The sequence below is a fragment of the Peromyscus maniculatus genome, chromosome 7 (assembly GCF_049852395.1).
Source record: "Peromyscus maniculatus bairdii isolate BWxNUB_F1_BW_parent chromosome 7, HU_Pman_BW_mat_3.1, whole genome shotgun sequence".
NCBI classification, from domain to species: domain Eukaryota; kingdom Metazoa; phylum Chordata; class Mammalia; order Rodentia; family Cricetidae; genus Peromyscus; species Peromyscus maniculatus.
Genome location: NC_134858.1, coordinates 43,097,008 through 43,122,947, shown reverse-complemented (window position 1 = coordinate 43,122,947; position 25,940 = coordinate 43,097,008). Strand labels below are relative to the sequence as shown.

Below are 25,940 nucleotides of genomic sequence, written 5' to 3'. Positions count from 1 at the left end.
TAAACTATTTTAATAATCCAAGGGCCCTAGGGATGACACTGTGATGGACCTGAATAATGCCCTCCAAACACACCTGTGTTCCAACCACCCCCTATTTGTGAATGCATTACATTACACAGAAAAAGGAGCTTTGTGTGCAAGTGACCAAATTAACAACTGTAAGCTGCAGAGGTGGCCTTGGATCATCTAGGAAGACCTGATGTAATGACAGGACTCCTTACAGTATGGCAGAATCGGGAGGACCAAAGTCACAACAATGGAGGATGATGGGAGAGTGCCATGAGGATGGGGCCTACGCCTAGGAAGTCATCTCTGCAAGGTGAAATAGGGCAGGAATCTGCACTGTCCCTTTGGGTCCTCCAGGAAGCAGGCTGCTTAAACCCAGATGTTAGCCTTGAAGGCATGTTTTGGACTACTGGCTTCCAGAACTGACATGGAAAACCATTGTACGTGGAACCATGGAGTTTGTGCTAATCTGTTTCACTAACAGGAAGCCTGCTGCACTTTACAGGTTTTAAGATGAGTCTTGCCATACATGCCAGGCTGTCCTCAAACTCAAGGTCCTCCTGCCTCTGTCTCCCTTATACCACACTTCTGAGTTCTGTGAGCTTTGGTAGGCTTTATTAATAATTAACTTCATTGAAGCTACAAAAAATAATTACAAAGGAGGGTTCGAAATGCCAGGTCTTTCCACATTCCCCAGTCCTATGAGAACAGCTGCAGTGGACATAAAGACAAAGGAAAAGCAGGTTTCTGTGAAGGATCGTCCTTTGACGGGCTAAGGCAGGATGACGGAGAGTACCTGGCTTAGTCTCAAAGCCAAGAGAACCTTTGCTTCCTGTCTGCTATGTCGGGCCTGGCACAACACAGAGACAAACCATGTGAAGTTCTGAACAAGAGGACAGCCATCAGTCTGAGGTAAGGACAGAGCTAGGTGACACTAGAACGGAATAGGTACGTCCACACCTGAGAGACAGAAACGTCGCAGCTGGCAGGTGCTTGCTTAGGGCCTTTGATCTGGAACAATAAATATACAAATCTGAATTCTCAACTCCTGCCCTGCTTAGCAGAAAATCTGAGAAGAGCTCTTGACTCCTTGGCTTTTCAAGGCAATTATATTGTAACAATACTTCAATTTTCAGCATGAGCCACTCTGGTTTCCCTCTGGGAGATAAGGTCCATACAATGTAACACTAGAAACTGTCCAAGAACAGAAAAGACCTATGTTTCTATTTATAGCTGCTGTGCACTGGCTTTCTCCTAATCAGGAGGAGATGAGCTTGTATCTGTCAGGCAAATGCTGATAGGTCAGTGCAACAAGTGTAAGCCATTAAGAAAGAAATGTAGAGAAGTTAGGTGGGCAGACTAGTGCAATAGGAGATAAAAGGCTGGACAGGGAAAAAAGGCTAATACTTAGCACCCTTAGTGGATTTATTATGAGATCTGGACGCATGTACTTATACATGTGGGAGGAGAAAATACTCAGAAAGGTCTCAATAGGCCCTAAACAACCTTTTCACATCTTAAGAAATAAAGCAGGTTTAAATAAACATTATATTATGCTTTGGGGGCATTGTAAGGGCTATTCTTACAAAACCCTTACAAATACAGCCTGTAGAGTAAGTACACTCTACGTCCATGGTGGTACAAATCAACCTTTGCAATAGAAGCTGAATACTTAATTTTAGCAGTTTTCCTTTCTAATTTAAAAAATATATATATATTTTAGCCACGCGGTGGTGGTGCATGAGTTTAATCCCAGCACTTGGGAGGCAGAAGCAGATGGATTGAGGCCAGTCTGGTCTACAGATCAAGATCCAGGACAGCCAGAACTGCTCTTATATAGAGAAAGCCTGTCTTGGGAAACAAACAAACAAAAAACCAAAAACAAAATTTATTCTTCATTATTTACAAAGGACTTATCAAACAAAATAACAGAATTTGAAATACTACTTCTTCCTTTCTTCCTAAGGAGTTCCTGCTAATACTATACTTTAAAATGTACTTTCAAAGTTTACTAATTTTCAGGCTATTAAAGTGAAGTCTGGGGTGGGAGTGTAGCTCAGTGGTATCCTTAGCATGCTCAAACTGGAGTTTAGTACCCAGCTTGTGTGTGTGTGTGTGTGTGTGTGTGTGTGTGTGTGTGTGTGTGTGCGCGCGCGCGTGCGTGCATGTGGCTTGTTTTGTTTTGTTCTGTTTTTCAAGATGGAGTTTCTCTGTGTAGCCCTAGCTGTCCTGGAACTTGCTCTGTAGACCAGGATGGCCTCAAACTCACAGAGATCCACCTGCCTCTGCCTCCCAAGTGCTGGGATTAAAGGTGTGCACCACCATCACCTAATTTTTTTTAAAAAAAAGCCTAAAATGTCCCTGCTTTCACCGTGTTTTTTGAAAATAAGGAGCTCTCGCCCCTTGCTCTAAGAACCTTGACTGAGGAGCTCCTCCATCCTCTCTCCTGTCTTCACCACACGTATGCAGCACACACCTCACCTGCTATTTTGATATTCAGATTGGCGTCCAGAAGCAAATTTTCAGCTTTTAAATCACGATGAACGATATTCCGACAGTGGCAAAAATACACAGCTGTGACGATCTGTTTGAACTTCCGCCGAGCTTCCTTCTCTGCCATTCTTCCATGGGCCACCAGATGGTCTGTGGGGAAAAAAGCAGAGTCAGTACCTACCCAAGATGCTGGCAAAACCCCAGGCAGCTTAAGGAGGCAAGTGAAGCACCCATCTGATAACAGAGTTCAAAAGTGAACAGAGGGGCTGGAGAGATGGCTCAGTGGGTAAGAGCAGTGGCTGCTCTTGCAGAGGACCCGGGTTCAGTTCCCAGCACCCACACATGGTGGCTCACAACCATCTATGATTCCAATTCCAGGAGATCTGATGCCTTCTTCTGACCTCCACGGGTACCAGGTATGCATGTGGTACACACACACACACACACACACACACACACACACACACACACACACACACACACGGTGCACTTATACACATAAAATAAATAAAAGCAAACCAACAAACAAAATCTGAACAGAGCTGAAGGAGAACAAGGCACATTCCTGTGCACATCCATAAAAACTCACCAAAAACTAAGAACCCAAACCACTCTAAGCCTGAGCCTGCTGTGATGAGAGTGTGTAAGAGTACACATTGTACCACCATAAGAAAAAAGTGTTGTCAGGGCTTAGTGCTATTTTTCAAGAATCGTAACACTTAACACCTTCCTTTTCATAACCCCACTGCAAAAGATCCCATGTACACAGGCAAATACACATGAAGATAGCATCAGAAGAATTTCCTGTGTTTGAGGAGTGTCAAAAAGCAGAGTCATAGCAATCAATCATCTCAGAACAGAGTGGACGCATGAGGCAGGAGACTGGCTTTCTGTGGGGCTCTGTCCAGGCTGACATCTACTTTCTTAAAGTCCTATAATTTGACATAAAAACATATTTTCTTTGGTCACTTACCAATGCATATACATCTTTATATCTGAATGTGCTGTTCTTAGAACTACAATATTAATTATTACAGATAATATTAACTGAAAACCAAGGTTTCTACCAAGAAAAAAAAAAAAAGATCAATAGCCGAGTTGCTAGGATAGAGGGGGAAAAGCAAACAACAAACAAACAAAAAACCTCACTGTGACAGGCTCTGTAGAGATCAGGCTGTCCTCAAGGCCGAGAAGCAGATTGCCCCATAATCATCATACGAGTTTAGAAGTACATTTCTACAGAGTAAGGCACTAGGTTGATACTGAGCCGATGGAACACACACCTTAACCTAGCTGTACATCGTGACAGCTGCCCAGATTAAGAGTGTATACTGGCTGGGCATGGCAGTGCACACCTTTAATCCCACCATCCTGGAGGCAGAGGCAGGTAGATGTCTGAGTTCAAGGCCAGTCTGGTCTACAGATCAAGCTCCAAGACAGCCAGGCCAGTTGTTACACAGAGAAAGCCTGTCTCTGCTTGCAGATGGCCCAGGTTCTGTTCCCAGTGCTCCTGCAGGGCCTTCACAGCCACTTGTAACTCGAGCTCTGTGGGAACTTACTCCTTTCCTGGCCTCCACACATGGCATTCACTCACACAGACACACACACATAAATTAAAATAAAATAAATCTTAGGCATGTTCTGTTGGAAACTTGTAATAACGTCCTATGAAAAGTCCTTTAACCAAATGATCCAGCTGAAAAAGGACACATTTGTCATTAGAATGTTATCATATGTATCCTGAAATAATAAAAAAGTGCAGAATTCAGCAATATAGATATACATATGACTACTTATGAATAGCAGTTCACTGAAATCACCTAATTCTTTTGGTGACATCTCACCCACAGGACTAGAGATAGCTATCTTTTTGAAAACTTAGAAGGAAATGGAACCCAGGCTAAAGTGCTGCTAGCAATGACCGAGACAGAGAAGACAGCCAAGGACCAGGGAGAAGGGCGAAGCAGGCAGCTAGAGGGACACCCATCTACATGGCAAATTTTCAAAGAATACAAATTACATTTTGACAGCAAGGGACACACCCTACAGTGTGAACATGATGTACATGCACGCGAGCACACACGTACACACGTTATTGTAAGTACATAAATTACTAAAATAGATCCCTCAAGCCAGGTGTGGCAAACAAGCCTATATCCCAGTACTTGGGAGGATGAGGATCTTGTTTGAGGCCAGCCTAGGTTACCAAGGAAGACTGTTTGACAGTCTAAAAATAGACAAACAATCCTTGAAAGAATTGTTATAATGTTTTGTTTACAAGACTTTTAAAGCTTTCCCCTTAAAAAATCCTGCAATTTATTTGGGGGGCAGGGAGAGGACAAGAAGTCTCCAGGATGGAGATGGGATGGATGGATGAGCTTTTACTGGGGTGTTTAGGGAACACTTAACAATACAAAGTCCCAGACTGAGGACAGCAACATAACAAGCCGCTCTGGAACTGGACATCCACCAGAGGCAGGACACTAGATTTTAAGTGATCACTCTCTAACAGTACCTGTTCCCTGACCCCCTCCTCCCTTTCCCTAAGAGAGGTCTAATTATTCTAATAATATGTTTTAGTTGCTAAACTTGGTCTAATTAAAGAGCTTTGAGGAGACTGCTCCTCTTGAGAAACATAAGACTAAACTCCTCTGAAGGGTTACCACCAGAGAAGCTCATTTGGCCAAGCTACCCACTAATTAAAATGCCCAGAGACATTCGTCTGGCTGTAAACACTAATTACCAAAACACATCAAAGCGTCTTAAACACGACAGAATGATTAATTCTGCGATTTCCAAAATAAGTGATTTTCTTTCATTTAAAAAAAAAACTTCTTTATAAATGTCTAAGTACCTTATTTTCTAAAACTATTGGAAAGTTCTCAAAATTGTTGTAGGGGCCAGCTGGTGGAATGCAGCCTAGCTCTGTTTTATCTTCACAATGACACATTGGTTGGACCTGGACAAAACATTTACACTGCCAATACCCCTGGCTCCCAGCCTGCTAAGTGGAATCAACTTTCACATGCCAGGACCAGTGAAAAGCTCCTGCATTTGAGGATAAATTTGTACTTTGTTTGAGTTATCACATATGACAAAACTTGAATTTTCAAAGACATTTTAAAACACATTTTACATGTTTTAAAGGTTCACTCAGTGCCATGCAGGGAACATTTCAGCATTTTGTTAATGGAGCTCCAAGCTCTCCAACAGTCTGTGGTGCTCCCCAGAACGATTCTACACACCAGCCATCGCTGTTCGGGGTCCTGGGTGGAAGGCATTAGTGGTAGCATACTGGGTAGACAGGGATCTGCACACCACACAGAACTGCAACCACAATCATCCCCACGCCGCTCCTGTAATTGCAGCGACAACTGTGACTATCACTTCCTCAAGGGCTTTCCTCCTGGTCCACACTTACGCCCACGCTGCTCTTAGCTGGTGCTCAGTGCTCTTCACCTTCAGCACTGTCCTAGGGGCTCAGGCTCGCTCACACCTTAGCCTCAGCTTTTCTTTCCATCCACTGGATTCCCCCACCCATTAGCTTGCTCTCAGTCTAAGGTCAGGTGGGTGTGCCAGGAAACCAACAGCCTGCAGTTTCAGTCCCTGCAGAGACCTGCCTTTCAGGGGCCTTCTGACAAATGGTTGCTTTATAGTCCTATATGCTCTGGAGGCAAGAAGCAAAAACTCAAGTCCAGATGGGCTATTTAACCTCTGGTGGAGAAATGCAGAGGAGTAGCCCAGGCCACACTTACGCAGTGGCAGCGTCTGAATCAACACTGGGGTACTTTCACACAGCGGGTCCTGAATCCACTCAACGGTCAAAGGAAAACACAATCTGATCTTTGTCCGGACTGCAGCTATAAGGAACTCAGAAGAGCCACTGTACCTCCTCCAAGCCTTGGATGAGCTGGGTCTCCTATGTCTTAGCTCCCAATACCAGCTCTATAGAACCACTCAGCTCAACTGTTCCCAGGAACCTAGCTTCTGATAGTCTAGGTTCTTGCCCTCCTCCCACCTAGGCAGACATCAAGGAGACACCTGCTGGGTAGTCAGTCACACAGACCCTTTTCATCCCAGTTTACCACTTACTGTAGAAATGCGGGACTGACTGAGGTCAAGTTTTCTTCTACTGCAGCATGGCTTCGGACAGCTAAGGTACAAGACGGGGTACGTCTCCATGTGGAGTCTGGGTTCTTCTCCTCACTTGCCAATCATCCTAGGTCACTTGGCTCTGGACTTCTTTCCACGTCATCTGTTCTCTCCCCATTAAGTTTTGCAAACGCTAGTGACACTCCGAGGCTCACACACCCTCCAAGGGGTGCAGAATAGTCACTGACTTCTGCCGTTCAAAAAGCACTACAGCATTAGCACATAAACCTGCCTCAGAAGTCACTCGAATTTTGTCCCAGTCTCCTGGGACATGAGAAGGGGGTGGGATCCCTTGTGGTATATTCAGGTTCTAACCTTTCAAAGAACAGGAACACGCATAGGAGGGTTTTTGCTTGCCTAGGCCAGCTTCACGGGAGTCTGAGAAGTATGTCACTAATGGGACAGTGGCAGAGAGGTAGCCTTTCTTAAAATAAGTCACTTTTCCACTCCGTGCAGACTGTCTCCAATCGTCACCACCTGGAGCTGATGGAAACCACTGCAGGCCAAGCAATGGGCAGAAAGTGCATTCCCGGGATGAAAGGCCAGCCTAGCCTCGCCAGGGGGAAGGTATCCGCTGTGGGTCTCATGTGGCGACCTGAAAACATGTCTGCCCATTCCAGGCTAACCATAACCAGCAGCTCTTTACTTTGCCACTTGGTTCTATCATTTCTTCTTCCTACACCCATGGAAACGGCTTCCTGTTTATCAAACAAATGCTTCTTTCCAAAAGAGCCAGGGCAGGCCAAAATAACCCGCAAGCAGGTTAAGGAGAGAGAGCGCTCACTCTGCTACCCTACTGCCCTCTACCTTGAAGGTCAGGCTGCTTCAGGGTAGAGGAAGCGGGTTTGCTGCTCTGTTTCCTGGCTGACCTTCCATCCAGCACACAGCAGGCTGCTCGGCATGCACTCCTCGGAGTGCTTCTTACAGTCTCTCCACCTTGCTAGTGGTCTAGATCAAGGGCTTGTGTGCTGTGTCTTTCTTCTCCCAGACTCACCATCCAACTCATCAACACAATCTACTAACTCCTCCCCCAAAAGGACCCAGAATCCAGCCAGTCCTTACTCTTGTCTCCACCCTTTCTAGAGTCACAAACTGGGGTGGACAGCCACCAGCTAGCTCCCAGATAACTGAGATCGTTTGCTATTACTCCAAAGCATTACCTGCAATTCTGCCCCAAGTTCCCCACATCGGTTCTCTAAACAGTCACAAGGCATTGATACAAACAGGGCTCCTGTACCTTCGCTGTCTCCCTCAATGGCGAAATCTTACGCGGTTTTAGATCAGTAGCAGAACCCAGACTCTGACATGGGTCTGATGTGCACAGTTCTGTGTTGCTTTATCTCACATGCAGATGTGCAGCTTTCCCGCTGCAGTCAAGATGCAGCACTACCTGCAGCCCATTCTTTCTGAGAAGTTACCCCTTGGTGAGAATGTCTACACAGATGCACATTAAGTGTAAATAAGCTTTTCTTTCCTCCTGGCTCCAAAAGATACAGAAATATTCTTCTACCCCAGAGTTCTCCCTGCACTATGTGGTCATGGTCAAACACAGAAGCAGTACTCTTTTTAAGTTTTATTTAGCTTTATTTTATGTGCATTGGTGTGAAGGTGTCAGACCCCCTGGAACTAGAGTTACAGACAGTTGTGAACTTCCACGTCGGTCCTGGGAATTTAACCCAGGTCCTCTGGAAGAGCAGCCAGTGCTCTTAACTACTGAGCCATCTCTCCAGCCCCTGGAAGCGGTACTCTTTCCTTAGGAACCTCTCTTGTTCTTTCCTTTCTTTCTCCCAGTAATATGTGAATTTTCCCAGTATTAGAGCTTCTCCTCGAGTCCTGACTTGACTGTCCTTGTTATTTTATCGTATGTGTTTGGGTGTTTTAGTGGCATGTTTATCTATGTGCTGTGTGCACACCTGGTGCCCACACCAGCCAGAAGAGGGCATCATATCCCCAGCACAGGAGTTACAGAAGGTTGTGAGAAACCATTTGAGTGCTGAGAATTGAACTCTGGTCCCTCCCCCACCAGAGCAGCATATGAGACAACTCTCCACTGCTCCCCCACCCCTATTTGTCACACTTGATTATCTTCTAACTAATTACATATCTGTGCATCCTATGTGCATTGCTGTTTCTTGCCTTTGATACAGTATCCAGCACACATGAAGCACTTCACATATACGTATTGTTTGGAGGACAACGATAAGGGAAATACCAACTAATTCAAGTGTAACTTTTCACTACTCTCAAGCTGTGGGTGCAGAACCCACCAGTCCAGAGGCTGACTGACTACACTGATTTTTAAAACATTCACTTTTTACTCATTTACAAACCTTGCCACTAAGTACAATTTGTAAACTAAGAGTATTTTATGTTCTTTTTAAGTGCTAGCCTTTTAATACCAAGTCCATTTCCAACAATGTATAAAGAATGAGTGATTTTTACAGGGCTCCTTAAAAAGTATGCCCAAAGCACAAGATCAGGTGGCCCGTGATAAGGAACCCCGTATTCTAAAGGCCTTTCAATAATATTTGTCAGGTTCTCTTGCAGAAGTAACAAGTGCCTCTCATGTTGCCCCAGTATATCAACAAAGGCCGGGTAATCTGGATGACACTTCCAATCTTACAAAAAAATACACATAGTGTGCTGCTTCTGTTTGTGTAGGAAGCACGGGGAAATCAGTGTTCTATGAACTCTATTTCTCTGAGTGTACTCTGCTTTAGACAGAGAATGCTTGATTCTAAATCCAGGACAGGCAGGTGTTCAAGACGGGCCTGAGATCTTGTTTGAATGCAAAGAAGGTATTGAGAAGTCTACTTGATAAGGTCCCTCAGTGGAATAATTTGAGCAGCAGAAAATAATGACACAGGATAGGGATGTAGTCCAGTGGGAGAGAGGAAAGAGAAAGGGAGAAGATTAGTGGGGGAGAGAAAGAATAAAACTTCAATGAACTAAAGCACACCAGACACATTCAAGTTCATAGACTCACAGTCTTAATAGAAAAGAAAGAAGGCGCAAAGCTACACAGAGAAACCCTGTCTCGGAAAAAAAACCAAAAAAACAAAAACAAAAACAAAAAAAAAGAAAGAAAAGAAAAGAAAGAAAATCAACCATAGTGGACCCCACTGGAGACTACTAGGGTACCAACTGTTAGAAATGTGATGCATGATCATTTACCTTGCTACAGTTTCTAAACAGGTTTTAAAGCAAAGTTCTTTAACAAATGTAGAAATCATGAAAGAATTAGTAGCAGTTCGCAACTTCTGGAGACAAATTTTATTTTAAGACAAGGTCTTACTATGTAGCCCAAGCTGACTTGAAATCAAGCTTGCTAAGTAACCAAGTCTAGCCATAAACTCCTGACTGTCCTATGTCAACCTCTGGAGTGTCAGGCCTGGTACTAGGATCCACCTCCACTTTGTTTCTTTGCATGAAATGATGTTTCTGAGTGATCATGTAAGAGGTGCAGCTTGAACAACTGGACAAGATCAAGAGAAAACCCTGAAAGAAATGCATTACAGGAACACATGTAAACCCTGAAAGAAAGGCTTTACAGGAATACACCTAAACCCTCTAAGAAAGGCATTACAGGAACACACCTAAACCTACAGCTTATTCTGAATATCACTAAAAGTAGAAAATCAGTCATTATTCAACACCTAAAGTGAAACGACAGGAGAGAGCTAGAAGATTATGTGGTAATCACACAAAATACACATGATCAGCCAAATAGAGGATTTGGACATTTTACGAGACAGCCCAGCTTCTTAAGCAATAGACTACACAGGAAAACAAACAAACAAACAAACAAACAAAAACTATGTGGCAAGCAGAGAGGGGCTTGCAGATTATAAAAGACATAAGTAAGATAGTTACATATAAAGTCCTAGCATGCTGTAAACAGGCTTAATGGGCTATTCTGGTGAGAGTTTGAAAGACCAAAGTACCAAGTCTTATTGTATCACAATTTTTAAAAACTATAAAAAGATATTTTGGGTTCCTGTAAAATGCTAAATATGCCTGGCTTAAATTATATGACAGTAGGCAATAACTGTTAGTGCTCCTGGCAGTGAGGATAGTATCAGAGGTAAACTCCACATTCACTCTAAGCACAACCTAGGGAAACAGAATCTAAGCAAAGAGAAGTAGGTTAAGAGAGAAAACAGAAAGCTAAGTATGGTGGTGGCTCACACCTTTAATCCCAGCACCCCAGAGGCATAGGCAGGTGGATCTCTGAGTTCAAGGCCAGCCTGGTCTACAAATCAAGTTCCAGGACAGCCAGGACTATTACACAGAGAAGCCCTGTCATAAAGAAAGAAAAAGAAAAAGAAAAAAAAGAAGCAGAAGAAGAGAGAAAGGGGGATCAGAAGTGGGGGAAGAAGGAGTAAAAGAACTAAATTTTGGGTGGAAAAAGTGACGGTTTATGTCGTAGTCACCTTGGCAAGATCCAGTCATCTTGAAGACAAATTCTGGACCCAAAGCCTGCGGGGAAGCAGTACTCCTCACTCTGCTTCCTGACTGAGGATGCGGTGTGACCAGCCGGCCTCCTGCCCCTGCTGAGTGTCTTCTCTGCCATGATGGACTCCATCCCTCAAACTGGAACAAACCCTTCTTCCCCTAAGTTCCTTTTCTGTATTTGTAACATGAACAAGAAAAGTCATCAATGCAGAAGACTGGGGGCTGTTGTGGAAGTCCCAACTGTGATCTGTGTGTCTGTGGAACTGTGGGCCAGAGAAGTCCTAGCACACTGTCAACAGGCTTCATGGGCCATCCTGGTGGGCGTTTGGATGACCAAATTCCCAAGACAAACAGAAGACAGTAGAAGCCTGGCTCCTGAGCTTCAGACTAGAATAAGAACTCAATTAGAAACTGGGCTAAAGGCCATTTGTATGATATCCTGGCAGGGGATCTGGTTACATCTTCCATGTGTTGAGAACCTGAGTGAGGCTGAGCACATGAGCAATGAACGAATTCATTTGGTAAAGGAAATTTCAATATAGAACAGCATTCAGGCTGGGACATGGCTACTTCTTACAGCTCTCATCCATGTCTACTATAGAGAAATATCAAAAAAGCAAAGCAGAAAGATAAGAGAACGTGTACTTTGAGAGGACAGGAGTGTGAGGTTACCCTTACAGACAAGGCAGGGTTGTAGGACGTCAGAGAGAGTAACACTGTTACAGCAATCTGCAGAGACAAGAGAGGTGTTCTTAGGGTGACACCTTAGACACTGAAAGTGAAAGAAAAGAGCCTCAGCTGAGTCTGTCCCTAAAGGGACCCCACCCTTGGAAGCAGATCTCTGGGGAAGTGTTTCTCCAGCGTTAGCACTCAAAAACTAATACAACCGTGGTCCAAGGGGCAGGCGCCATTTTGAGCTGGTCGCAGACAGTGGTGGCATCATCCAAACCATACTGATTTTTCTGGCAGGAAAGACACAGGACTGGGGGTCACAGTTAAAGAATGCTCCTGAGGCCAGGCCATATGTGGCAAGATAAGGGTTCCTGTAAGAAAGCCGTGAAAGGGCGCTGTGTGAAGCCATGAAGGGGAAGCCGAAGTTGCAATGGAGAGACACCAGGACACTGGAAACTCCAGGGCCATGGGACGTCCACTGGAGAGAGCTGCAGGCACCTAGTAGAGCCGGCCCAGGGGAGAGGCTGTGTGCGATACATGCTGAACAGCTGTAGGTCTTCGGCTACTCGTGCCCTTTGGAGCTCAGGCAATCCCATCCCGAGTCCCTGACCCAGCCCACCATGCTTTAAGATGTGGTGTTCTCCCCGCTGGGTTTCGGTCTTACTTTGATCCGACTGTTTTATGCTATGCTCCCATTCTTTTGTTTTGGGATGGGACTGTTTAGTCTGTGCTACTGTGTATTCCAAGTATGTAACTTGTTTATGATTTTATAGAGGTGTACAGTTAAGAGGCTGCCTCGAGTCTTTTATGACACTATGACTTTGGACTTCCCAACAGTGTAGGAACTGTTAAAAAGACTAGCAGGACTTCAGAAGTTGGACTGAGTATTTGACACTATGGATGGCCATGAGTCTCTAGGGTGAAAGCACAGGTTATGGCTTTAGAAGTGTTATGCTTGGATATCAAGTCAACAAGAGGGGCTTTATTTACACTGAATATCAAATGGACAGGCTCTGGGATCACCTTGGATAGAAACAAATTTCTAGGCATGTCTGTGAAGGGCTTTTTTTTTTTTTTGTAAAGTTAAATGGAAAATCCAGCCTAACTACAGAGGGATCTGAGCACCAGCGTTCACCACTGTCTGCCTACTGACTCTGGATGAAATATGGCAGTGCCTGTGCCCGCCACCCACTCCCTGCCATGATGAAATGTCAATCAAAATACACCTTCCTCAAGTTGCTTCTTCTTGGGGATTTTGTTACAGAAACAAGGAAAGTACTAATACAGAAGAGCAAAGGGAAAGAAAATTGAAAACGAACATCAAAAAATAGCAAACAATCAGGCAGGCTGACGCACACCAGCAACAGCAACCCTGGGGGCCGAGGCAGAAAGACTGTGAGCTTGAGGCTATCCTGAGCTACATAAGGAGACCCTGTCTCAAAGACAAACAAAAATTTTAAAAACTCAGCATGGAAATTCTACTCATTGGCCAAGTCCCTAACTATATATGTATGAAGTAAGACTAGGAGGCGGGGCTAGCAGGGAGCAGCTGCGGGAAGTCTGAGGAAGCCAGGACCTTTTAGAGTTTCCAGTCTTCAGAAGATCCTGGAGTTCCGGTTCCAGTTAAAAGGAGCGGCTTTGGTGAATATCCCGGAAAATTATACCCTTGGAATAAGGGCTACCCTGTGAGAGCAAGGGCAAATGAAAACGGAAATGGAACCACCCTAACAAAGCCTAATAGGGCTGCAGCAGGTTGAAGATGCTGGCCTGCAATTTAATTGCCTCACGGAACTAAGTGCCCTACCGAAGGCAGCAGTCCCGAATCACCGCAGGGATCACCCTTCCTGCCCGAAACTCAGTGAAAAACTACAAGGATGGAAAGAAGTGGGACCCACAGATGGTCAGCAGGGGGAGGAGTTGGCTATCAGGCCTGGCCACTGGAAGCCAATGCCTGGATTCACAGGGTGGAAGGGAATTGGCTGCTACAAGTTGTCCTCTGAGCTCCACGTGAGTGCCGTGGCACATGCACACACAAAATAAATGAGATGAATATTTACAAAAAGTCAGGGAAAGCAGAATCTGGGATGATTCGGATGTCGGGAATCAATAGGCAAGGGCTCAACTGTCATTGCTACATTAAAGAACACTCAGGAGATGAGCAAAGGGATGAGAAGAATCTGGAAGGTAAGATACGCAATTAATAAACCTAGGCTAAAACTGCGTATCTTAAGAAGTTATTCGGAGCCGAGTGTGAGAGCACATGCCCACACTCCCAGCACTTGGGAGCCTGAGGAAAAAGATTCAGTGTTCAAGGCTAGTCTGGGCTACAGTGAGCCCTTCTCAAAAACAGAAACAAAAAGCAAACAGTATCTGTGCCCTTAAAATAGGTATTATGATTAAGCTGTTTAAAAACCCTTACCTATAAGAAAAACACTAAGTACTGATGAGTAAAATAATATACTACTTGAATTTGATTCAAAATATTTAAAACTGAAAAAGTAGAATAGTTGAGAAAAAGAAGAAACACAATCATTAAAATTCTGATAACTGTCAAAAGTGGGCAATGAGGAAGGACATCAGGTTTATCGTAGGATTCTTCTCCCTTACGCGTAGTCAAAAATGCTTACAGTGAAAATGGGTTCTCACTTGTGTATCTGTGTTCACTAGTAACAGTGCAAGCACCAAACTGTGGAAACTCAAGGGTCCAGCACCACACAGACGGATGAAATGTGCTGTTGATGATTCTGACACCTGGACATCATGTTAAGTGAGATAAGCTGGACCCGAAAGGACATACACTGTGTGAGTCCATTAACATAATGTCCCTAGAGAAGTTAAACTCAAAAAAGGAAGAGTGACGCTTGGGAGGGGCTGTGGGGGACAAACAGCAAGGCACTGATTGATCGCTACAGAGTTTCCACTCTACAGAACACAAAGTTTACAGATGGCGGCACAACAATGTCATAATTAATGTTAATGAAAATGATTAAAATAATTCTGTGTACTGGATAGTTTACAATTTTTTAAAAATAGAATGCCAACTGAAATATCTTCAGGACATCAAAATTTGAAAATAGACTGAGATGTGATATATTACTCTCAAATACAAAATTACAATCTCTTTTTAGAAGTCAAATATTCCTAAAGGTTATGATTAAATATAGTTTTATGTCCTTATTACTTGGCCAAGAAAAACTGCATTTTCCCAAAAGGGTTAAAAAATAGTTTGGGGGGCTGGAGAGATGGCTCTGAGGTTAAGAGCACCGACTGCTCTTCCAGAGGTCCTGAGTTCAATTCCCAGCACCCACATGGTGGCTCACAACCATCTGTAATGAGATCTGGTGCCCTCTTCTGTATACATAATAAATAAATAAATCTTAAAAAAAATAGTTTGGAAAACCCTCAGGAAAAGTATGTATACACATATATGTACATGTATACACATATACATACACACATACACGTGTGGAACTGACACATACTAAATTCAGCAAAAATATTTGGCTTGGGCATGGTACACACACCTGTAATCCTAGCACTCAGGAGGCTACGGCAGGAAGATGGTGAGTTCAAGTGCAGCCAGGGGCTGAGGAGGTGGCTCAGTCGGGAAAGTGCTTGATGTGCAAGCATGACAACCCGAGTTCAAACCCTCAGAACCCATGTAAAACGTTAGTTTTGATACAGGCCTGTAATCCTACCCCAGGGAAGATGGAGACAGGAGGATCCTTGGAGCTCACTACCCACCTAGTTCTGTTGAATTGGAGTTCCAGGTCCAGTGAGAGACCTTATTTCAAAACATAGGGTGGAGAGGAAGGAAAACACCCATCACCCTCCTCTGGCCTCTGCGCCTGTGCACACTCGTTACAAATAACATCCTGATCAGAATACTGTGAAGGATGTTCTAAGGGAAGATGCTTCCCCAAGCATCTTGGTCCAATTACAAATATAAACTGGCTTTGTATGTTATTAAGAAGACAAAAATACAGAATAATGACTGAGAAACTAATTGGGGAGGAAATGGTTGTTCTTTGATTCAGAGTGTCCAGATAAACTCAATGGTGTGGCTACTTGCATACATTGTAAAAAACTTAGCAAATGGCTAGTCTTTATAGTAAAAAAAAAAAAAAAAAAAAAAAAAGAATAAATATTTTAGTGGGCAATAGCAGTTGTGTTTATAAAGAATGTGGTTAAAATGACACATTTTAAAAAGTGACAGCAATCTAGCACGCAGTATGTGCTCAGATGCCTATGTTAATGTCCCTGAAAATCTACTGGGTAACAAGAGTCCTCAATGGAACACTGACCTTATTACCCAGCATACAATGGTTATATGATTTGGTCTTTCCCACTGCCTGCCCTACTGGTAGTCTTTGAATGCTCCATGGCATAAATGAATTGGTTTGTGGAAATGCCAGGGTTTCATGCATGTTGGCACCAATGGGAAGTGTTATCTTAAGACAGGGAGAGTGTTCCTAATAAATCATTTACATTTCAGCAGACTCCTCTTGGATTAGTAATTTACCTTAAATGCCTAAGAGTTCTGCAGGCGCCCAATAAGCCTGACTTGGTAAAGTGCTAGGTTTAATAACACGGGACCTCAAATAGGAAGTCTGAGGAAATGTGCCTCAAGAAATCATACTGAGGAAGTTTGAATTATGAGTTTAGTGATCTACAGCTTTCCAGCAGAGCTTGGAACATTAGCAGAACTGCGCTGTCATGGCCGCCCTTTTACGGTGCGGTGCTAAGGAGTGATACTCATTTCAGCATGTCAGCTAGATGAGTGAGCAACGCACACTGAATGACCCACTGCAATGTTTCCAAGTCAAGCCTTCAATGTGCTTCCTTTTCTCTGTACACGCAAGTAGAAAATACAAAACGTGTTTATTCCCTAAGTCCAAAACTCGCATAACTGAAGTAAATGATTTGAAAAATCTGTCAGTTCTCTGCCTGACTGGAAATAGCTGCTGTGTGTTAGACACTGCATTAAACAATAAAAGCAAGTCAAGATGGTAATACTGTCAATCAATCTATTTTCATTCATTTATTCTTCTTTCATTCAATAAGTAGTTACTGGGCATGTAGTATCTGTAGGAACTATTCTGAAATTTGACAAGGATCAAAAATTACAGAATCCTGGCTTGGGATATGGCTCAGTAGCATATCATTCGCCAGCATGGCAAGGCCCTGTGTTGAATCTCTAGAACCACAAATGAAAAACAAAATCCTTACTCTCAAGACATTTTGGGCCAGGCAGTGGTGGTGCACGCCTTTAATCCTAGCACTTGGGAGGCGAAGTCTCTGAGTTCAAGGTCAGCCTGGTCTACAAAGTGAGTTCCAGGACAGCCTGGGCTACACAGAGAAACCCTGTCTCAAAAAAAAGGGGGTTGGGGCAGGCGGGAAGAAAAGCAAAAAAAATAAATTTTCCAAGTTTGGATGTAAGCAAACGAGGGTCAGTGAGATGGTTCTGTAGGTTTGTGGAACCCAGTGACCTGAGTTCAATCCCGAGAACACACATAAATGTAGAAGGAGAGAAGAGACCCCATAAAGTTGCCTCTGACCTCCAGGTGCACCCAAGGCATACACACACACAGAGCATTAAAAAAACCTGTATGGGGAGCTGGAGAGGTGGCTCAGCAGTTAAGAGCACTGACTGCTCTTCCAGAGGTCCTGAGTTCAATTCCCAGCAACCACATGGTGGCTCACAACCATCTGTGATGAGATCTGGTGCCCTGTTCTGGCCTGCAGTCATACATGCTGTATACATAATAAATAAATAAATCTTTAAAAAAAAAAAAAACAAAAAAAAAAAACAAAAACAAAAAAAAAACCTGTATGTTAAGGAGTAAATGTGTGACTGAGTATATGGATGAATGCCAATTGATTATAAGAACCAAGAAGAAAATTAAAGCAAAAATGAGATACAGAATATTAGGCCAGTAGGAAAAACTGAGGTTAAGATAAAGCCGTCTCTAACGAGGTAATGCAGGAAAGCTTCTGAAACAGTGGAGAGAGAAGCGGGAACGGATTGTTTCAGAAAGAAATGGGGCAATATGAAGGTCTTACAGGGGAGCACACTAAACAGCCAAATGGAGAAGGAGTTGAGAATCTAGGAGGAGGAGGAGGAGAGTATTAGGAGAAGATCCTAGAAATGGGGTTATGTGTTGTAAGCCCTAGTAAGGACCACCTCAGTGAGTAAGCTGCAGAAGGAGCTGGAGGGGGGGGGGGGGCGGAGACAGCATCAGCAGAGATGCCAAGTGCAGTCCAGTCTCCAGGCCTGGACACGGTCAGCACCCACACAGCTGGTGAGACCCGACCATCTCGGGAGCTCCCTCTGAGCTCAGCACACAGCCCACCCCCCTTGCACAGCGTAGCCTTGTCTTTGCTTGCTAGTCTACCTCTGACACGAAACTTCAATGCAGATGGACTATCTGTTATCAGAAATCCTCGGGACCAGTACTAATAGTATAGATTTTATCAGGTATCACCTCTCATCTAAAAACCCCAAATCTGAAGTGTTCCAAAAAACAAAATAAAACAAAAAAGAACTCACACTGGCATTCAAAAGCTTCTGACTGTGAAGCATTTCCCAGTTCAGCTCCTGGGTTAGGCATGCCCAGTGTGCGGCACAGCCCATTACAGCTCCTAGTGCATTTACATAACTTAGGAGTTTCTAGTAATTTCAGTACAAAGAAAGCAGAATCACTCACGGTGAGCTTGATCTTAATAACTTACTAACACAATACATCAAAAAACATCATCATGTACATAATGAAGAAATAGCAATGAAATTTGTTCTTTCCTGTTTCTCAAGCATACTAAGTCTGAGGAGTCCAGAAAGTACTGTACACATGGCATACTACAACTCAAAAGCTAAACTGACTAGGTTCAAAGTAAAATATTTTTAGTTTAGTTCTTTCAAAATAGGTTGTACTTAAATATGAAAGTATTGTACACTGTGTATAATCAGAATGTGGCCTTGCCCAGAAAAGCTGCTGGCAGCTGTGTCAGAGAGCCGTCTTTATTTGCCGGAGAGCTCTGGGTAGTGCCAGGAAGGTCTGACAATAAAATTTAGGGACAGTAGGAAAACCAACAATGTGAAACTCAGTAAAGGACTCTGGGTCACCAACGTCAGTTGACCTGAACAGAGAGGTCAACTGTGTGGGCAATCAATCAATCAATCTTGCACACATAAAATAAAAATGTGGGCACAATGGCTGAGCCCTGCTGGAGCAATATTCCGTGTATACTGTCACACACTAGTGCCAGGACAAACATATCCAGGGGAAGGACACTGAACACTTTGCATCCAGCACTTCCGGCCCTGTACATCTTCCCTTGGCTGATTTTAACTGTATCCTTTCCCTGGAAGAAGGCACAGCTGTGAGTTCTGTGAGTCCTTCTGGCAGTTTATCTAATCTGAGTGGGTTTGGGGGGGGGGGGGATTTTGGACTTGATTTGGTGCCAGAGAGAGGGTGATCTTCGAGAATGTGCTTGCTCTGTGGCAGCTAACTCCTGTAGCAGCCAAAATCTCTCATACGGTGCCTAGTTACAGTCCAAATGCCACTGTAATTTACTCTAAATTCAAAGTTCAGTTCCACAGTTGAACTAGCTACATTTCCAAAGAACAATAAATAGCAACACGTGAACAGCAGTTAACACAGATGGAACATATCCTTAGACTTTCTCTGACCTTAATGCCTGACACATTTGGTTTTCAACTTCATCTAGACCTCCCGCTTTGGGTATTCTAATGCATGATCGCACTTGTACAACTTTTGCCTGTGAAGTGTTGAGAACAAACCCAAACATTACTTTATGGCTAATGGCCTCAATGATTGTGTATTTGCATGCCATAAGCCTCTATGCATCCGTCTCATCCCATTTACACAGGAAATTAAGCATGCTGGGAAGTGCCAATCAGTCAGTCTTCTACAGAGAAATATTAAGTCATGGCTTTCAGCATGCAGGATCTTCAATAAATTGTTTTTCTTTATTAGTTTATTTAATATATAGTGTTCTGCCTGCATGTATGCCTGCACACCAGAAGAGGGCACCAGATCTCATTCTAGGTGGTCATGAGCCACCATGTGGTTGTTGGGAACTGAACTCAGGACCTCTGGAAGCTCAGCCAGTTCTCTTAACCTCTGAGCCATCTCTCCAGCTCCCTATAATTAACTCTTTTCACTACTTGATCACTACCTTCTTTATTTGTCACAGCAGCTAATTTTACTTTCTCCTGTTTGAAACATGTCATACGCTGAATTCTTTGCATATGTCCTATCCAAAGCCAACAGATAGCATGAGTACCTGATCTCATATCCTTCTACCTGAAAAAGATTAGCCTGAACCATGTGTTTCGTCTACCTCTCCCATGCACAGCCTCTTCCTTACAACTATGCCCATGTCTGAGTCACGGCCTACCTAGTCCCCATGAAACCTACTGTATACATTATGGCTTCCATTCAACCACTGTCAGACATATCCTCCTCAGTACTGTACCTTCAAGCCTAACCTCTAGTCAAGTGTCCTGTTTAAGCAAATAAAAGCAGAGCAAATGCTTACTTGCTTCTTACATTCAGAGGGTCTGAAATTCTACCTCAAGTGAAAGCTGATCATTTTAACTGCACAGGTGCTGGCAGAAGGTATGGGACCCCTGACCTCTGGGTCAGAGACAAAGGCTTTGGATTTAGGACACAGCAAGTATCACAAAACCAACCTGCTTTAGTTCGGAAGCTCCAATTCCCACAGGACACTACAAATATTGTGTGTCAGCACACACACACACACATCTGTGTGCATTACTGGAAGAGAAACACTAAGCTTAGAGAACTCAGATCTGATCTTTTACAGTAACAGACCTCGCACTCCCAGCTCCTGTTTGTTTGTGGGTTTTGTTTGTTTGTTTGTTTTTTGAGACAGGCTCTATTTTAGCCCAGGCTGACCCAGAACTGAGTCTTCCTGCCTCAGTCTCCTGAACACTAAGATAAGCCTGTGCCTGTCTAACAAGACCTTTGTTTGAGTTCTGGAGGGTGATGCTATCTGTCCAAGGATATACAAACATTCTTGAAATGAACGGCTGGAGCAACAGCTGTCAATGACTTCCTGGGAGACATTAAGAAGCCAGAGGTGCACATGGATTCACCCAGTGACTCTGCTTCCTGCTCACATTGTCTTCTTGCTTTTCTTCACAGCTACGTTTCTCCAAACACTAGCCTTACTCAATGCCTGCACACAGGCTGTCCACACATAGAGGCTCCTTTACAGACAGAGTTACTGTCATCCCTGTCCGGAGTACTATTCAGTTAATATCTGTAAACCAAATAAGACAGTGTATTTCTGGACCTTTTACTTAGCCATGTGTAGTGACCCCTTAAGCAAATGCAGTTTTTCTCCTAATACCGACTCTGTGCTCTTACAAATATGCATGCTGTAGCTGTGTTACATAGAGATATATCACTTACATGTCATTTCATACAACTGCTTTTTAAATATATCAAGAGCAAAAACATATATATCTGTTTTATAATCACAAAACTACCTCTGCAGCTAGGTCCTTTATCTTTCATATTTTAATCTCGTGGGTAGACTTAAATGACCATCTAGAAATACTTGCCTTCAGCCTAAAGAATGTCCTTCATTGCTTCCTATCTTTGTACGGTGGGCCTGTCAGCAGTTACTCTGGTTTTTCCCCACTTGGAAAAATACTTTCCCTTCTTTTTTTGAGAGACTGTTTTGTGAGATAATGGGGTTTGGTAGACAGACTTGTCTATTACCCCAGTGCCCTCTGAGCGCCATCATTTCAAGCAGGCAGGCAGCTGTTTTCCTTGCAGGGCTTCCCCTTAAGGAGCTGTCATTTTCCTTTGGTGTTTTCAGTGTTTTCTACCTGTTTGACCACATCAGTTAGTTCTCCTTGGATATGTGGGTTACTGTTTTTGATGTCTACTAGGTTCACAGCAATCTTTTGGTACAGTTACCACCTCTGTCTCTACGCCTTCCTGATATTGCCACTGTGCACACAGGCAGCTCCCGACTGTCTCCTCCCACTGTGCACACAGGCAGCTCCCGACTGTCTCCTCCCACTGTGCACACAGGAAGCTCCCGACTGTCTCCTCCCACTGTGCACACAGGAAGTTCCCGACTGTCTCCTCCCACTGTGCACACAGGAAGTTCCCGACTGTCTCCTCCCACTGTGCACACAGGCAGCTCCCGACTGTCTCCTCCCACTGTGCACACAGGAAGCTCCCGACTGTCTCCTCCCACTGTGCACACAGGAAGCTCCCGACTGTCTCCTCCCACACTGTACACACAGGAAGTTCCCAACTGTCTCCTCCCACTGTGCACACAGGAGGCTCCCAACTGTCTCCTCCCACTGTGCACACAGGAAGTTCCTGTCTCCTCCCACTGTGCACACAGGAAGCTCCCGACTGTCTCCTCCCACTGTGCACACAGGAAGCTCCCGACTGTCTCCTCCCACTGTGCACACAGGAAGTTCCCGACTGTCTCCAACTCCTGGGGCTGCCTTTAGTTCATTCTTCTCATCTCTGTATTTCTGTGCTGGCAATCTTAGTGATCTATCCTTGAGTCTGTTTTTTCTTTCTGACAGTTCAAATCTGTTGATGAACCTTTCTAATGATTTATTTATTTCCCAGTCCCGTAATTTTAATTTTTTTAAAATAATGTCTCCTTTTGGTGTTCTCTATCTGAACTGACATTATACCTTCATTTACCATCGTTGCTTCAACTGTGAGTTACTCTATTTCCATGGACAACTTCATAATGGTTCTCCAAAAGTTATTCTTCTGGTAAATCTAACATCTGGTGAGTCTAACAGCCATTTTTAGGGTCTGCATTTTGTTCAATAACTGTACAAGGTTTGAGGTTTCTTGGCTTTGTTGTTTTGGTTGAACACTGGCATTCTCGATGGCATAATGTAGCCACCTGTGGTTTCTGACACCATCTCCTACCTCCAAGGCTTGTTAAAACAATACAATCAAATTCTGGTTCCTTCGAAGAAATACTTTCTGATTAGTGTTTTTTTATTTTATTTATTTGTTTGTTTGTTTGTTTGTTTGTTTTAAGGAAAAGACAAAACAACAAAACCCAACTCCTGACTCAGGAAAGTTTTTTCGAGATGTCTTATTCTATGGGACTCTTCTGTAGACCACTGACAGCTGAGGCCATGGCATGAATTTCCTCTCGGATACCTCTCAGCACAGCCTCTACTATTACTGAGGGTGTGACACTTGAACTCCTCTCACTTGCAAATGAAGGCAGGTCCTTTGAGAAGGCTTTGGGGATCTATCTGCATTATGGTCTGTTTCACTATCCCAGGGAAACCTCTGAGTTAGTGGCTTAAGCTATGTCATGGAGTTTCTATTGCTTCGAGGAAACACCATGACCAAAAAGCAGGTTGGGGAGGAAAGGGTTTATCTGGCTTTCACTCCACATTGCTGTTCATCACTTCAGGAAGTCAAGACAGGGACTCAAACAGGGCAGGATCTTGGAGACAGGAGTTGATGTAGAAGCCATGAAGGGGTGCTGATTACTGGCTTGCTTCCCATGGCTTGCTCAGCCCACCACCTTCTTATAGAATCCAGGACCACCAGCCCAGGGATGGCACCACTCACCATGGGCTGGGCCCTCCCCACTGACCCTTAAATGGGAAAATGCCTCACAGCTGGATCTCATCGAGACTTTCCTCAAAGGAGGCTCCTTCCTCTGATGACTCCAGCTTGTGTCAAGGTGACACACAAAACTAGCCAGCACAAGCTAGATATGGGGTCAATGGCAAACTTCTGAGTGACAGTCACACTCTGGGAGCTGAGACTCGCCTGGCAGAGAACCAGTCTTATGACCCAAGGAAGAGTGATGTGCATCTTTGGAAAGAAGGGAGCCCCTACATCAACTGCACTCTTCAGGACACAGCTTCCCCAGTAGGTAGCAGGAAAGATGACAAATATTAATGTTCCGATCTTCCTGGGAAGACAGCCACCTAGCTAGATGCGGGTACTAAGACCTGGCTGGACGGCTAGACTGGAATCTATTTCCACCTCATTGAGCCTATGTGTATCCATCAGACTCCTTTGTTTCTTACTGAATTTTCATAGATGTTCTTGGATGAATGTTTCTTCATTTGCTGCTTGTCCATAGGGATCACTTCCATAGACTTTTAAAAATACTTCTCAATAGTTCCATTTGGCAGTAGATGAGTATTCTGTATGAAGTCATGCCACAAGTCGTCTCCCACTTGGTCTTTAACATTAAGGTACAAGGAAGTATATGACCAGGCTCGCTCTCTCCACTCACCCCCAACTCCCAGTTCTGGGGGGCAAACCTGGAACTTACACAGGCAGTACTTGGAACTATGCTATACCGTTCGCCCCCATTTCATCTTCACAACTGTAGACCTCACTCTTTGGAGACCTTAGCACTGAGTCCAAGAACCATTTGGCAACTTGCCTCAAGCAAAAGAGCAAAGAGGGGGCAACCCCCCAGAGCACACCACACACCCCGCCTGCCGCCCTCACCTACGCTGAGGCGGAATCCAGGATCTCATGCTGCTAGGCGAAGATACTGTCACTGGACCACACCCCCAGCCCTCAACACCTCACTTCTCCACTAAGTGCCTCTTCTCTTATCTTTTACACAGATACTTTAGAAAACCAGAGCCAAGAGACACCATCTTTGTAGAGTCTCCTTGTTTGTCTGGTTCAGGGTTTGCAGCTCTAGTAACCAAACCTAGGCCTTGGCACAGGGTAGGCAAGTTGTTTTGTCACGGAGCTCTACCACAAGTCTGTTTGAGGACTTAGTGATTGCTTTGGGTAATACATCATTTTCTTCTTCCTCTGGATCATTAAAAGTCTAGTGACCAGCCAAGGAGCCGGCTCAATGGGTAAAGAGCCTGCCTTGACAACCTGAGCTCAGATCCTGGAGCCACGAAACCAGTGGGGTGCTGCAGTGTCTGTGACCTCAGTGCCGCTACACTGAGATGAGAAGCAGAGAGCAGAGAATCACCCAGAAGCTTATGGGACAGCCAGTCTAGGAGACAGTCAAGTGGTAGAGAGCAGAGAGACTCTGCCACAAAACCTGATGGAAGGCAAGAAGCAACTCCTAAAAGCTGTACTCTGACCTGCACACACGTGCCATGGCATGCAGACACCTACACACACACCAATATTAATAATGTCAATTAATAATATATTTACTCATATAATTATATGGTGTGTTGTAACACATAATTACGTGATATTTCCTTTTAAAAATACCAAAAGCGTATTATTCTTGCTCATGCACTGAGCTCCATTCCCACAAAGAATCTATGACCAAAAGAATTATTTACCTTTCCTTTTATGATCTGCTTCCCCCAAAAAACAGGGCACATGCAACGTGCTTGCTCATTAGGATGTCAGGAGCATTAAGATGCCCCAGGCTCTCTTATTCTAAGACCATCAGTTCTGCTCTATGAGTAAATGCCTTACTCCAACACAGTTAACAGCAGCTCAAGGACTTCGGAGGGGCTTGGTTTTTGTGTACATTTGTGACCCAAATTAAAGTTTTACTGTAGCATGTGCCTGAGATGTCAGACAACAGTTCGCTCCCCAGCAACACCAGGCAATCTCTCTCTCTCTCTCTCTCTCTCTCTCTCTCTCTCTCTCTCTCTCTCTCTCTCTCTCTCTCTCTCTCTCTCTCTCTCCTCTCCAAGCAGGCTCCGAGAAACTTCTATTCTCTGCTATGGACTCACATAAAGAGGCAGACATCTGCTCCGAGTCTACACCAATGTGATATGCCTGTATGGTGCTCTAAAGTTTGGGCTCTCCTACTTTAAGACACATGTCGACCTCCACATTTGTATTCTGCTGGATTTCTTTATGGAGGGGAAAATCAGTGTCTTGATATGGAGCAAATACCTCCAAAGTAACTGACTGGCATACAATTATCATACTCACTAAAAGGCTACACTATCTTCATGACATACAATATTATTCTTCTAAGATTTTATTGTACTAATTTCTTTGAAATGAAGTATCTCTTTCAACACTGTATTTGGATGAAAAGTTTCAGTCCATTGCCCTTAACTTTAGCATAAAATAAACATAAGCACAGTCATTTAAAAACAAGATTAAGAAACACTTGATCCTCCTTCAAAGGGAAGGGACGGGGTG

At 44.0% G+C, this 25,940-nt stretch overlaps 1 protein-coding gene across 2 annotated transcripts in view; it reads right to left on the bottom strand.

Annotated features, from left to right (window-relative positions):
• Sik3 (SIK family kinase 3) overlaps positions 1–25,940 on the bottom strand; it is a 222,056-nt gene that overhangs the window by 70,532 nt on the left and 125,584 nt on the right. For both annotated transcript variants that reach the window (XM_076576194.1, XM_076576195.1), the window contains exon 4: positions 2,488–2,649. In XM_076576194.1, coding sequence (XP_076432309.1) covers positions 2,488–2,649 — 162 coding nt within the window. The remainder of the gene's footprint in view (positions 1–2,487; positions 2,650–25,940) is intronic.